We start from the raw sequence: 13,414 nt of genomic DNA, 5'->3' as shown, positions 1-13,414 counted from the left end.
ATATCATTTTCCACGAAGTGCTTGTCTTGATCAACCTATCGTCTCACGGATAATGTCAAATCTGTTGAAATTTTTTTCGCCAAACACGAGGATCTGCGTTGCTATCTTTTATTTCTGCCGGCAAATTTCGCAAATCTATCACGTTCTACAAACCATCTGATATTATACAAGGACTACTAACTTTCATCATTGTTATATTTCCATATTTCTGTACTTATTGTCTATATACCAGTTTCTTTCGTTGCACGGACATCATATCCACATTTACATCATCAAACTACTATTTCTCATTTTTATTACCAACCATGTTTAGATCGTTTAATGTATTTTTTACGAACGAGAAAACCATGAGTCCTGTGCATGTATCTTCTTGCTCATCTTTAAAATGTTTCATTGTTCGGAACTAATTCAACTAAATTTTCGAAATTTTCTTTGTCTTCATAGTTTTTATCGCTTTTTTACACAGAATTTCTGTGTTTTGTGCTGATCAAATGTCGTTTATTAATTGTGACCGAAAAGTCATCTCTGGTGACAGCTTATCAACACAAATCATGGGAAAGAAGGAGAATAGGCTCACTTATTCATCTTATATTCTACAAATTGCTCATTGTAAGCCAAGTGAAACGTGTTTGAAATTCATTTATTCTGAAAGAAAATTCTATGCCACATACGAGTACTGATGTATCTACCACCTTAGTACGGTCTGTCTAGAATTAATGAATAACCTATACTGCTAGCATCATTAATATAAACAAAAAAAGAACTCAAAAGCTAACTAATTAGTTCTAAAAAAAGAATTGTTGAATCGTTCAAAAACGACCAAAATGTTAATTTCATATTTTTGCACAAATAAGGAGCACAAGATTGTGATTTAGTTCGTTTTTTTGAGACGCATTTAAATATCATTTACAATTACCCAGTAGAAATTAACTATTTTTTACCAAAAGGTTCAAAACCAGTTAAAAAACATAATATGACGTATCAAAGCAATAAAATATCATTTAGCGCGCAAACAAACCTGTTTCTGTTTTATAAATAGAACAGCACAGCTATTCACATTATAAAAAGCTATTTATAACATCAAATGGGATATTTGTGCTAGGAAATTCGCTAACCATACTTTAATAATCATTTATAAGGATGTTACCGATTTATAGGTCGGTAGAGACTGGTCCTCACAGAGATATTTCAGTTGCCTCAACCCAAAATGGAATTTTGCCCTGCACCCAATCATTGAGGACCATTTTACCAACCAGATGCACATCTCCCTGCCCATTCTTGTTCAGCTTCCCCATCTTTTGACTAAGCTGTTCTAAAAACAGATCCTCATCCTCTATAGTAATTTTATATTTTTTCTCTAAGCCATCTTTAGCAATTCTGACCAGCTGGCTGACATAAATCTCCGGCTCTTTGATTTTTTCGACTCTTACGGCACCCATTAGAACAGAGGAATATTCCAAATCATCTATGCTCACCGATTTATCCTTAATGTCTATGATGCCCGGTGAATCAAAAAGATAAATCCCTTTATCGAGCTTGACTTGCTGCCAGTTCCTGGTTTCACCAGCAAGAGGTGCTGTTTTTGTGCTCTTCTTGTTCAACAACACGTTGATGATGCTGCTCTTCCCGGTATTAGGATATCCCACAAACCCAACAGAAATCGTCTTTTTGTGAATTTTTCTGTACTGTCGGAGCAGATTCATCAAATTGTTTTTGCCATAAAAGTTGACAAGCGATTTGCTGTGCATTGCCACCGTAGGAAAATGTTTGCTTAGTATGTCGATGTTTTTCTTCGTTACGGCTGTGGGAACTAGATCAACCTTATTCAGCACAATTATCATATTTTTGTGCTCGTTGGCCCTTATATATTCAATAACCTGTCTGCAAAGAAACATTTTCGGATACCTCACATCAAGTACATGCACAATCACGTCACTCGTGTCTAGCACCTTATACAATTCGTTCCAGATGCGCTTTGATCGTCCTGGCCTGAGCACATCCTCCTCGTGAACAACATCCTGCTCACACACCCTGGTCCTGTTCCCGGTCACGCTGATATCAGCAGCATTCTGGTTCTCATCATTGTCCACTCGTTTGCTAAACAGCAAATTCTCCACACGAGCCCTCTTCGTCTTGTAAATGTCCCTGTATTCCACTTTTGTCTTTCCCTTCCGCTCACTTAAAATAGAAAACGGGATTTGTCCCTTCTTTATTAGCACTTCGTACGCACTTTTCTCCTTCTCCTCCGTAATTTCGTTCATATTGATAGTGCGTGTGCTCGTAAACAGCTTGTAATTCGGAGGAATAACCGCTACCTTTGCACGTTTTGATTGAAAGTGTGCTGGTCGCAAAATTTCACCGTATGCCGAATACTTTGGCTTGTTGTTGTACATGTTCAAGAGATTGGTCTTTCTCTGTGAACGGTAGAAATTCTCTTTAACCATCGAGCAGGGTCACCAATTTTTGGGATTAATGTGTTTAAAATGCTGTACATGCATATCAGGCGCAGTATCGACATCAAAGCGCTTTTTTGTTCGCATTATATCGATTACTTTTACAGATTGGCTATTTCTGTAACGACCGAGTTGAATACGAAGTTGCTGTAAACATCTGCAATATTGAGTTAGGTCCAAGCTATGAACTAGCATTTGCAGTTCACCAGCTAAAACGTGTCTTTAATTGTGGAGCTGTTTTCCGTTGAAAATGAGTTTTGATATGATGTGTTTGTGTCTTCGTACGCAACTCACTGCAACGCGTTAAAAGATGCAAATATGCGGCACAGTCTTTACTCAGCACTTCCAAGAATGAATGCTTTCTCTGCATTTACACAATTAACCCGTTTTTATTTTATACCGATCACATTCACACCATTCCTACCACCACTCCCATATTATCACCATACGATATTACTTTGCCCTCGAAATCAGCTCCGTGCTTGTAAGTGTTGTCTAAAAAAACTGCATTTACGTCCTGTTCTACGAAGTTTGGTCTATAAATTGCTTTGTATGGCACTGTTGTTACGTGTCCGTTTATATCAACGATCTCCAGCTCAAGATACACCGGCCACACCCTGGCTATTCTGCACTTTACGAGTGACCCGATGGTCAGCAATGGTTCATAAAACACCCTTTCGCCCGTATCTCCATCCATAACGTATTGCGCGCCGTTTTCACCTGGTAGCACTAGCATGGGGGTGCAAAGCAAAACAACGTTTTTGCACGCCATGATACACGCAAATACATGCTATGAACGGTAGTACATGCACATTAGCGTGTTATAAGCTACCATAAGATGCAAATATGGATAATTGGCCTTGAAAATAGACGAGAAAGATCGCAGCAGTGCATTAACCGAAACGATCAATAATATCATCATTACATCGCTATGAATTTCTATTTATCAGTGTAAATGAGAACATATTATGCCATTAAGCGTGGTAAGAGTGAATGTGGCTCTTAGACCTTGAACGAGGGCCTTTCTTCAGGAAATCCAGCCGTTTCTTTACGTGTGGTCTGTGAAAAAAGCAAGCGCGATTTTTGTGGAAACCCCTAATGGAAGACGCCGAAACTTTGAGCGACACGAACAAGAAGGAGCTCCGTGAAAAAGACCTAATTGCGATGTTTAAGATGGGAAAGATTCGATTTAAACTGGTCAGTACGGGTAAGTCGTGGGATACAGACACAAAGGAGTCATTACTGGGATATAAAATGATACTGCAGAAGCAGCTGCCCAGGATGCCCAAAGAATACATCATCAAACAGATATTCAACGAGAAGCATAGCAACATACTGTGCTCAATCGATGAGAACATCGTGGGCGGGGTGTGCTACCGACCGTTCTATGAGCAGAGCTTTGTTGAGCTGGTGTTTCTTGCGATCGACTCGAGCGTTCAGGTGAACGGACACGGCAGCATGATCATTGATATGTTGAAAGAACATTGCAAACGGGAGATACAGAACATTGAAGTAGATTTCCTTGATTACCTTTCGTACCCGAAGAGATTGATACACCCAGTCTATCTGATGGCGTACGCTGATAACTACGCAATCGGCTTTTTCAAGAAACAGGGATTCAGCACGGAAATCTATTTCAAGAACTGGAGAGGATACATAAAGGACTACGAGGGAGGGACACTCATGCAATGCAAGGTCCTATGGGAGATAAACTACCTGAACAAAATAGAAATCGTGGAGAAGAAGCGCATGGAGTTCATCAACAAGATCAGTCAATTGTCTTCGTTCAACATATTGAGAGATCCTCCTAGTTTTGCGGATGTAAAAACTGTCTGGGATATTCCTGGTCTCAAGGAGGCAAAGCTAACTGAAGAAATGCTCAATCAGACAACTAAAAAGCTTAAAAACGTATTTCGATACATCATCTCAGATATACGGACAGACACGCATGCATGGCCATTCTTGCAGCCTGTCAACGAGAAGGAAGTTCCCGATTACTATCAAATCATAAAAGCACCCATGGACATATCCAGGATCGAGCAGAACGTAGAGGATGATAAGTATGACAGCCTAGAAGCGTTTGAACGAGATTTCGTCCAAATTTTTAAGAATTGCTACATCTACAATGCACCATCCACCACATACTGCAAATGTGCACATGTGCTGGAGAAGAGATTCAAGGATAGAATGAAGGAGGTTAAGAAAACGCTAAATGGAGATAGGGGTGCAAGAAAAGACAAGGATGAGAGAGAAGTGCTACCAAAGCTTTACACACAACCGGAGCATTTTGTGCCAGAGGAATACGCAATTCCACCCATTTCATTGCCGAATAGTGACTTTGGTGTCCTCAAAGACACCGTGTTGAGTTCTGTTCAGCTGGAAACACACGGCAAAGCGTACGAGCAATTGAAGAAAGAAAAGAAGAACGGTTCAAAACAGGATATAAAGAATGTTCAGGTACAGGAAAATGCCACTAAAAAGAACCGAAACAGACATAACGATGATGAAGATGATAGAAATGATAATTTGTTTGACATTAATTTCGAAAATCATCACTCAGAAGACTTTTTCTAGAGCGCATGTTAATTAAAACCTGTCATATATGATGCGTTTTGTATAACTGCTAGTTCAGGTGTTCTTTACGCTGCCCTCAAGGACCGCGCTCAGTCCATAACAAGCATTGGTATCGTTTTTGTGTACAAGGAGTGTTTAGGCACAGATGCAGGTCTCGCAGATGTAAAAAATAATTTGGTGATTTTTACATTCAATTCATTGTTTGAATGATTTAACACTTCTTGTACATCACTCTTGATAATAACCACCGAATGTGTGATCCAAGGATATTCTTCACAAAAGAGGATGAACCGACTCAAATCACTCCCCACATCACTAAATCATACCATTTTCTAAATTACATGACAATGTTTACCTAAATACTGCAATATCACTATATCTAGTAGTACCATGTAACGATTATTGCCATTCCGTGATGAAGAAAATAGTCCTTTAACAATTCGCTGAGTGTGGTTAATGCAGCACGTACACAAATAGTTTTCTTACATTCACGTGCAACATAGGAGGTGTATAATGTCTTTCACGTCAGATTGGTAAGCGATTCTTGATTGCGAAAAACAATGCTGTATGTTTGTCTGTAAAAATAAACAAAAAAAAGTACAGTAAAACGATTTTGATTGGTGATCAATTGCTAAGGCACGTTATAATAGACAAGACACGAGCTTTATCCGTGGAAAGTGGCGATTTCAAGTTCTATAAAATTAATTTATTGGGAACGTTCAAGTTTCTATTTCATGGCGCACAGATTTAAGAAAATTGTACAGAATCGAAATTATTTCCTTCACATTTTTGTTCTCAGGCTCGCCAAACTTTCGCTTTATTATGCTCGAGTAGATCACCGCCTCCCTATACTCGTTTGAGAAGTTTCTCACAAATTCCGAGAAGTAGAAGAGAAAAGCCTTCATATTCGCTCTTAGCTCGCCATCCAGCTCTTCCACCCATTCCTTGCATGTTCTGTATTCTAGAATGTACTCGTTCATAATTTCCTTGTAGTTGTTTAGCTCATCATTTCTTATCGATTCGATTGTTTCCAAATCGCTTTTAATGCTTTTCAGTCTGCTGCGTGCCGTCTCAGCAACAAATTTTAGAAGTGATTGGTTGTTTTTCTTTCCCCTGTAGTTCTTGGTTAGTACTAAAGAACAAACCTTGAAAGCCGATGCTTTTCTTCGGTTATTTCCATAGTTGGTGTTTATCGTGTTTCCGAGCTCTAGAACCGTCTTGAGAAGCAAACGAATGTTGTTGCTCTGCAGAATCGTGTCGTACACACTTTTTATGTTCTCCACGCCGATTATCCAGTTGTCTTTGTTCTCGAAGAACCGTCTTTCAAAGATTAGCAGCCTGATGAGCTTTTTATACGGGTAGAACGCGATCATTTTGCGTTCTATATCGTTCAATTCTTTTTTTCTTGAGAACATCATCTTATACTCTTCATCCGTAGGAATTATGGTGTTTATCATTGTCAGGTCCTCCAACGGCAGGTCCGCCAGCTGTTTGTTGTGCAGAACAAATTGTTTCTTTTCAAACGTTTTCAGTGACAGCGAGACCAAAAATAGCCGTCTGCTGTCTCGTATCACACTGCTAGCCTGCTTTTCTACCTTAAGCTGTTGGCAGTCCGTTGTAATGCAGAACCAGTCCTCAAACTTCATAAAATCGATCTGTGTGTGCACATCGTCCAATTCGTTGAAAATGCTGTCGCACGATTTTGGAATTACCGCCCAATAGAACGGACGAACCGTCAACGAGTTGGCTATCTCCGTCTTCGGTATATTTTTGGGCGGCAGCGTTTTTTTTTTCGTCTTTGTGTTCTCTTTTTCAGGCATTATATCGACTATCAGGTTTATGTCTACCAAGGTAATATCATCGTTTGGCTTATATGGTCGATCCAGCGATGCCTCCTTGCTAGAATTTGGCACCTCTTCTCTTTTCTTCAGCTTTTGTAATACTTTGCTCATTCCAGTTGATGAATTTGCTGTAATTGTCGCTATCATTGCATCATCTTTGCTATAACCTTCTCCTTTCAGCCGGTTCAATAGATTTTCGTCGTAGCTACCAGCAAATTTGTCAATCAAAAGTGATTTACCATTGAGATTGTAAACCTTACTTTTTTTATCAGTTTTGAAAAAGATAATATCGATCGTGAAATCATCATCCAGAATTGTACCACTGTCTAGCACCAAATCATCTTTGCTGAACCGATAAAGACCTTCCTCGAAGGAATTCGTGTTAAGAAAGAGCGTGAACAGCTTGGCATTGTTCCTGTTGAGCACCAGTGTGACATCGCCAGCAATTGAGGTATCCACCTTGCATATAACATGGTGTTCGTCGTGGATAACCGTTGATATAGTGGGCTTTTCCATGATTCGCAGTGAATAAAACGGTTTACCGAACGGCTTGCTGCTTTCTACTCTTTTCCTCGGCAGAGTGCTTATCACTATCTGGTGGATACACAGTGTTTTGAACTCATTTCTACTCAGGTAGTTCTCAAAATACGACAGGTACAACTTCCTTGGCATCTCCAGATTTTTGACCTTCTCCTTTACGGTATTGTACGCTTGTTCAAACGTAGTATCTTGGATATAACGCACAAGGCCCAGCAGATAGAACGATAAACTGCTTTTGTACGAGTTTCTTATGATTACTGTGTTTTGGCTGTCGAGTTTAAGCCAAAATTCTGCAACTCGGACAAATGAAATGCACTCAATTAGGCTGGTGCGTGTGCTAAAACGGACCTCGTTGTTAAAGTTGTGCTTGTCCTCGTCGAATGTGAGAAAAATGTGGCTTTTCTGGGTCCGGAGATACTCCTCGGTCTTTGGAAACGACGTGTGATTTATCAGAGATACACGGGGTATAACTTTCGTTTCTCTCACAGACTCGTCTGCCAGTCTCAGCGAGGTGATCCGCTCAAAAATACTGATTTTTGTTTTTATGTTGCCATTGGGAACATACGCCATGTGGTTAAAATTCCCTTGTAATTGTTCGTATATAAAAATCGCATATGAAACGTTTCGTGTTACACTGGGCAGGACGTAAACGTGTAATCTTTAGTAGTAGAATGTGTTTGGTGCTCGCTTCACATACAGTAGATACTGTGCGTAATTCTCGTAAAACGTTTTATCTCATGTTTAGTATGACAATTACACATTAGTCGAAGCGTTCGCCGAGTGTTAGCCTATGAAACAAGCTTAAGACAACCAATACATTCATTCCTGCACTATTTTTGATCATGGATTGGGCAGTTTTTAAGATCAGACAGCCAAATCAACAAAAGAAACAAAAAGTTTCAGCACGTCCGTATAAATATGCCAAGAACGCACCGGACAGTATATGAGTGTACCAGAATCAAAAATTGCCGACATCTACATAATAGGTAAGCCAGATTGTATCTTCTGCAGGAAAGCAAAAGATCTCTTGGATAAAAACCTACTGGATTACGAGTATTACAGCAGTAGTCCTAACAGCAGGTACGTAAAGAATATCATGGAAAAATTGGACTACCAAAAGTTTCCGATGATTTTTTATAAAGGCGATTTTATTGGTGGGTTTAACGAGTTGAGCGAGAAATTGGTGGCTGGAGAGTTTGAAAAATTGAGGTATGATGATGATTTCTGAACACAGATAAATTAAAACTTTTAGATGCACATCAGAAAACATTGCAGCACAGTAATATTGCTGCATAGAAGTTATACCGTGCACACATATGAGTTGACCTATTTGCATGGACACGATCCTTAGAAAATCGTTTTCGCGATGTATTACTACGGATGATACACAACGATTAGCGTGTTTACGTTTTAGTTGCTTGAACTAGGGTAAAAGCGTTCAAATAGAGCAGCTAATTCAATCGCTTTGCACGCCACTACAAAACGAAAAAGAATCGAACATTGTCTATAAAAAGAACAAAAAAACTTACCCTGAAAAAATAATGAAATTCACCAAATCACTGTAACACAAAATTTTTATCATTGCTCCTCAGTAAAACGGTCATTTTATTGTGTTCGTTCGTTCCCGGGGAGCACAGCAATGTTATTGTACCATGGGTGAGGGTGTGTTCATACGGCATTCTCAATGCGTACAAAATATTTTTGATTAAATTTATTATTTTTATTTTTTCGTTTGGCCATGATTTTGTGCTTCACTGTGGAGAATAAAGTGTTTTTTGGCTATTAAATTTCAAAAACTGCGTTTTCTTTATCACCCAGATTATCATTGCACCATTACGTCGCTCAAATTCACAAATAGCGTCGTAATACTTCGCTTATTACTAGCCAGTGCTATGGCGCGCGCAAATATCGTTTAAATGGTGAATGAGACTGTGATTTGAACTCATATCGTTGTATTGAGGCATTCTGTATAAATAGAGTCACCATCTACATAACCATACTTTGCTGTAATTTTCGTGTGTTTTACCTGCAGATTGCTCGGAAGATCTCGTTCTGCCCGGTGTGTCACGAATACCTTGTTTTGCTCACACAAAATACGCTTCAATAGCGTAATTATGCCAGGTACGGTATTAAACTCGTTCCTGTGTTCGATCATACTTCAGCTGTCACTTCTTCAGCATTGTGTTATCCTTTTTCATGAATACGAGTTTAACTGTAGGTTGTTTTGCTCACGTTCTATTTGTTGTTGCCATAACTGCAGATCAAGACTTGTTCCTATCATTTATATCACTACACGCTCATCAAAATGAGTTAGTGCTATAAATGTGCTCCTTTCTTACTAGATGTTGCTTGTTGGCCGGGTTCGATCACTTCTGTCATCCATCCGATCGTGATATTTTAACTTATTTCTGACCTATGAAATTTAAAAAATAACGAGTATCATTGCGGCTCATCATTGATGAATGCTTCAGAAAAGTAAAAACACCTCATTTCAACAGCAGATGGTTCACTCAACTGAATGTTTTATATTTCACCACTTACTAAGTAACATGACCAGTATGCAAAATTAGCATGGAAGGCCAATCACAGATATCTCATTTGCTACTCTAGGACTTAAATTTAATTTTAAACTATCATGTCACCCTGAAATACGTACAGATTGGTTTTGTCAGTGCGATCAGATAAATGTAAAATACCTCGACATGTACATCCTTTTTTCTTATTTGTCTTCACATACCGCTATTTCGTATAAATACGCGTGCAGCGCACATCTCATGTCTCTACTGTTTTTGATTATCGGTATTGCAGTATTAGCTGTTATTTTTATCGTTGGCATGCCGTTGTTGCTGCATTTCATGGGCAATAAAAATGATACGCCATCGAATGGAGACCAAGGGGGGAATCAAGGGGGCGATCAAGGGAAGAACGGAGATAGTGGAAATGGTGGAGGAGGAGGTATTAAGAGCTTGTTTAGCGGGGATTCAAAGTCGCCTCAAGAGCCGGAGAAGGGAGAAAAGGGCGATAAAAAAGATGAAGAATGTAAGGATGATAAGAAGGGCGATAAAGATAAGCCGGAAGGTGAACCGGACGCACCATCCGAAGGTTCTGCACCTCCTAAATAGAGACTGGTGTTTTATGGAAGTTGCGTGTTCTGTGAGCAGCATCTAAGGTTTAAGTAAAGATCTGTGGTCTAACCAGTCATTCATTTCTCGTATCTTAAAATCTCTAAGTTTTTTATTTTCAAGCAATTTGCCAGAAATGAATGCCAACAATACAATTGAGCGTTATTCGGTGTGTAGGGCATATTCACACCATTACAGCAGTTGATGAGCATTGTTCTTGTTAAAGTAGGATCGTACCGTTTAAGATAAATGTGGGATGCACATCGTGTGCAGTTGTTGAATGAACTTATGTAATTCTAAGCTTACCGCTGCGAATCCATGATCACAGCACAATATTTCATATCAGTGATTTACAACATGTTCTACATCATCAGTTAAACGCATCTTCACCTGCAGCACATGTACTATTCAAAGATATGTTCGTTAAATTGTTCATTCGTTAGAATTAGATGCTGTAAAAAATTTAAAAAGTGTTTTTATAATTCAGGCGCATCATATTGTTGTTCATTTTGAGGCATGACAGGAAGCTATGCTGACTAATTGTTCCTGCCAGAGTGACTCTCTCATATCAATCATACAAGTAAAATGTCTTTCTCACACAACAAAATCTATTAAACTCGTTTCAAACCTCAAAAACATCATAGAACGATGCTTTCAGTTTTTTTTTGCTTATTGTTGTTCGTTGCACAACGATGAAAATTGGTTGTGTGCGTTTCCACCCTCAACGATGACGTTTGAAACTGCCCGTTACTACATGAGCGAGGCTATCAGCGAGGCAAAGAAAGCTCTGCTGGTCGACGAAGTACCTGTGGGCTGCATATTCATGAGAGATAATAAAATCGTAAGCAGATCTCATAATTTGACAAATAAACTCAACGATCCGCTTGCACATGCAGAAATCGTGGGTATAAGATCGGCTGATTGCACGAATTGCGATGTGTACTTGACATGTGAACCGTGCTTAATGTGTTTTGGCGTGTTGAAACGGCTGAACTGCAAAATTTATTTCGGATGCTTTAATCCTACCTTTGGATGCAGTCTGGTTGAAACAAATGACAACATTTTTCTTGATAACAAAGAATGTGTTGATTTGCTGAGGCAGTTCTATAAAAATGAGAATTACAATGCTCCGATAGAAAAAAGAAAGATTAAGACGAAAAGGTAGCAATATATGGTGGTGTAAGCTTTATTCATTACATATATTGTTCATAAAATTGCATACTAAAGACCAAAATACGTTTCTTTTGTCTTTGGTACCGTGTTTTAACATCTATGGCCGGATGTACGTGAATCAGCACAGAATGCGGTTCAGAGCAGCAGTGCACGGCAGGAATAAAAGTAATCGTATTTTAATGTATTGCTGTGATATTACGAAAAAAATTCTTTTTTAGCGTTCAAAAAAGAATTTTACCGAAAGGTGACCGTAAGTGTCATGGAACCACGTATTAAAGTTGGATTCGTTCACTTTACATCGCTAATTGTGTTCATGCCCGAATGTGCCTTTTCGAACAAGTGCATTTGACGTGTATGATCAGGTAGTTTTTCTTTCTCTTTCATATTCGCGCGTGTGCCCTCATAATAATCAGTATAGCCATTTTATCGAAATAGTTTCAAATCTATCCATTTCCAGACAAAACACATTTTCTGATAAATCATTGTGATATTTGGACAAAATTACTCGGCCATTATTTCAATTTATAACACTTGTCCTATTTTTATTCCCAGGTTTCAATCTTCTAATGTTGTAGTCACAACATACTGTTGTTGAAGAACTGATGCAGAGAATCCAGTCGCAAAATTAGGCCATTTAATCGTGGTTTCTTGTTTCACTCGTCAATCGAATCTTAATGTTTGCAATATACGACAAATTGATTTTGTGAATCTAAAACAGATGGTTCTTTTAACAAATGTTGGTCTATGAAACAATGAATGAACAACCTTTCCGCTTTAGTGCGTTCAACAACGATTTACTGCGACTTCCTCCAGAGAAATTCAAATATTTGGTTTCAACCGCCCGTGTTAACCGAGAAATAATTATGAGCGGAAAGGTCATAAAAATATCGAATAATAGCTTTGCCTATCACCTGGAAATGAGTGAAACAAGAGAATTGCTGGTCATGAATGCATACAAAACTCTGTTTGGTTACAGCATATACACATTTGAAAAGAACCACAAGTTGAGGAAAATTGGTTGGCTAAAGGTAAACCTGAAGAAAAATGAATTTGTGCTATATGAAGGCGAAAAGGATACCATAATAGTAAAATACGCGAATATCATGTATGATCAAAAGCTCTTTCATGATATGGAAGTTATTTACACCACGGAGGGTGATTCTGTATTAGAGCGGTACAATAGCAATGAACTGGATAAAATTATAAGACTGGCGAACAAGAAGCCGCGGTATAACAAAGACAGAGATTTGTATACGCTCAATTACAATAACATGTCCATTATCCCTTCAGAAAGAAACTTTCAGCTGGTGCATCCCAAATTGCCAGACTACATAAACCTGAGCTTCGGTGCAAATTCAGAAAACGATTATAAGCTGAACTACTCGTTTCCATGGAATGCTCTGCAGGCATTTGCAATCAGTCTTACTGCCTTGTTATTTGAGAGCTGAAGTGGCACGAGTTATGGCCACCTCCCCGAATACGATCTGCTGTTGTTATACGATGACAAAATTTAGCACCGCTCTGCTTACATTATCTGAAAATACGGTGGCGAAGAACGCAAAAATAGCAATTATTTTTTTAATCACCCGCCACCACGGCCAGACCACCCGTGAATTCACAAAAAACAAAGAGGAATAAATCCACATACTTAATATAATGCATAGATGATTGTGGTACTACTGAGTGATGAAGCGGTGACTTTCAAATGGTA

The 13,414-nt window shown here is 38.8% G+C and overlaps 8 protein-coding genes across 8 annotated transcripts; 5 read left to right on the top strand and 3 right to left on the bottom strand.

The window, feature by feature from the left end:
* Nucleotides 1–1,106: 1,106 nt before the first annotated feature.
* Nucleotides 1,107–2,444, bottom strand: VCUG_00077 (uncharacterized protein; the record flags this gene model as incomplete). Its single annotated transcript, XM_008074906.1, has 1 exon — nt 1,107–2,444. One exon carries the CDS (start codon nt 2,442–2,444, stop codon nt 1,176–1,178), a length of 1,269 nt encoding a protein of 422 aa, XP_008073097.1. The 3' UTR covers nt 1,107–1,175.
* A 391-nt stretch (nt 2,445–2,835) lies between these two features.
* On the bottom strand, nt 2,836–3,357 carry VCUG_00076 (uncharacterized protein). The gene has a single exon (XM_008074905.1). It carries the CDS (start codon nt 3,223–3,225, stop codon nt 2,863–2,865), a length of 363 nt encoding a protein of 120 aa, XP_008073096.1. The 5' UTR covers nt 3,226–3,357; the 3' UTR covers nt 2,836–2,862.
* A 194-nt stretch (nt 3,358–3,551) lies between these two features.
* VCUG_00075 (uncharacterized protein) lies at nt 3,552–5,198 on the top strand (the record flags this gene model as incomplete). Its single annotated transcript, XM_008074904.1, has 1 exon — nt 3,552–5,198. The coding sequence occupies one exon, from the start codon at nt 3,552–3,554 to the stop codon at nt 5,025–5,027; it is 1,476 nt and encodes a 491-aa protein (XP_008073095.1). The 3' UTR covers nt 5,028–5,198.
* A 538-nt stretch (nt 5,199–5,736) lies between these two features.
* On the bottom strand, nt 5,737–7,978 carry VCUG_00074 (uncharacterized protein; the record flags this gene model as incomplete). Its single annotated transcript, XM_008074903.1, has 1 exon — nt 5,737–7,978. The coding sequence occupies one exon, from the start codon at nt 7,976–7,978 to the stop codon at nt 5,747–5,749; it is 2,232 nt and encodes a 743-aa protein (XP_008073094.1). The 3' UTR covers nt 5,737–5,746.
* A 373-nt stretch (nt 7,979–8,351) lies between these two features.
* On the top strand, nt 8,352–8,667 carry VCUG_00073 (uncharacterized protein; the record flags this gene model as incomplete). Its single annotated transcript, XM_008074902.1, has 1 exon — nt 8,352–8,667. One exon carries the CDS (start codon nt 8,352–8,354, stop codon nt 8,634–8,636), a length of 285 nt encoding a protein of 94 aa, XP_008073093.1. The 3' UTR covers nt 8,637–8,667.
* Nucleotides 8,668–10,110: 1,443 nt separating this feature from the next.
* VCUG_00072 (uncharacterized protein) lies at nt 10,111–10,604 on the top strand (the record flags this gene model as incomplete). The annotated part of the gene is made up of 1 exon (XM_008074901.1): nt 10,111–10,604. One exon carries the CDS (start codon nt 10,111–10,113, stop codon nt 10,528–10,530), a length of 420 nt encoding a protein of 139 aa, XP_008073092.1. The 3' UTR covers nt 10,531–10,604.
* A 653-nt stretch (nt 10,605–11,257) lies between these two features.
* VCUG_00071 (uncharacterized protein) lies at nt 11,258–11,858 on the top strand (the record flags this gene model as incomplete). Its single annotated transcript, XM_008074900.1, has 1 exon — nt 11,258–11,858. The coding sequence occupies one exon, from the start codon at nt 11,258–11,260 to the stop codon at nt 11,693–11,695; it is 438 nt and encodes a 145-aa protein (XP_008073091.1). The 3' UTR covers nt 11,696–11,858.
* A 579-nt stretch (nt 11,859–12,437) lies between these two features.
* Nucleotides 12,438–13,341, top strand: VCUG_00070 (uncharacterized protein; the record flags this gene model as incomplete). The annotated part of the gene is made up of 1 exon (XM_008074899.1): nt 12,438–13,341. The coding sequence occupies one exon, from the start codon at nt 12,438–12,440 to the stop codon at nt 13,149–13,151; it is 714 nt and encodes a 237-aa protein (XP_008073090.1). The 3' UTR covers nt 13,152–13,341.
* Nucleotides 13,342–13,414: the final 73 nt, after the last annotated feature.

This window comes from Vavraia culicis, assembly GCF_000192795.1.
Source record: "Vavraia culicis subsp. floridensis unplaced genomic scaffold supercont1.1, whole genome shotgun sequence".
Classification (NCBI taxonomy): Eukaryota; Fungi; Microsporidia; family Pleistophoridae; genus Vavraia; species Vavraia culicis.
The sequence above is the reverse complement of the archived record's forward strand: the minus strand, read 5'-3'. Positions and strand labels throughout refer to the sequence as shown.

Excerpts from the sequence above, each read along its gene's own strand:
- VCUG_00076 (XM_008074905.1), bottom strand. The coding sequence starts at position 3,225 with ATGGCGTGCAAAAACGTTGTTTTGCTTTGCACCCCCATGCTAGTGCTA.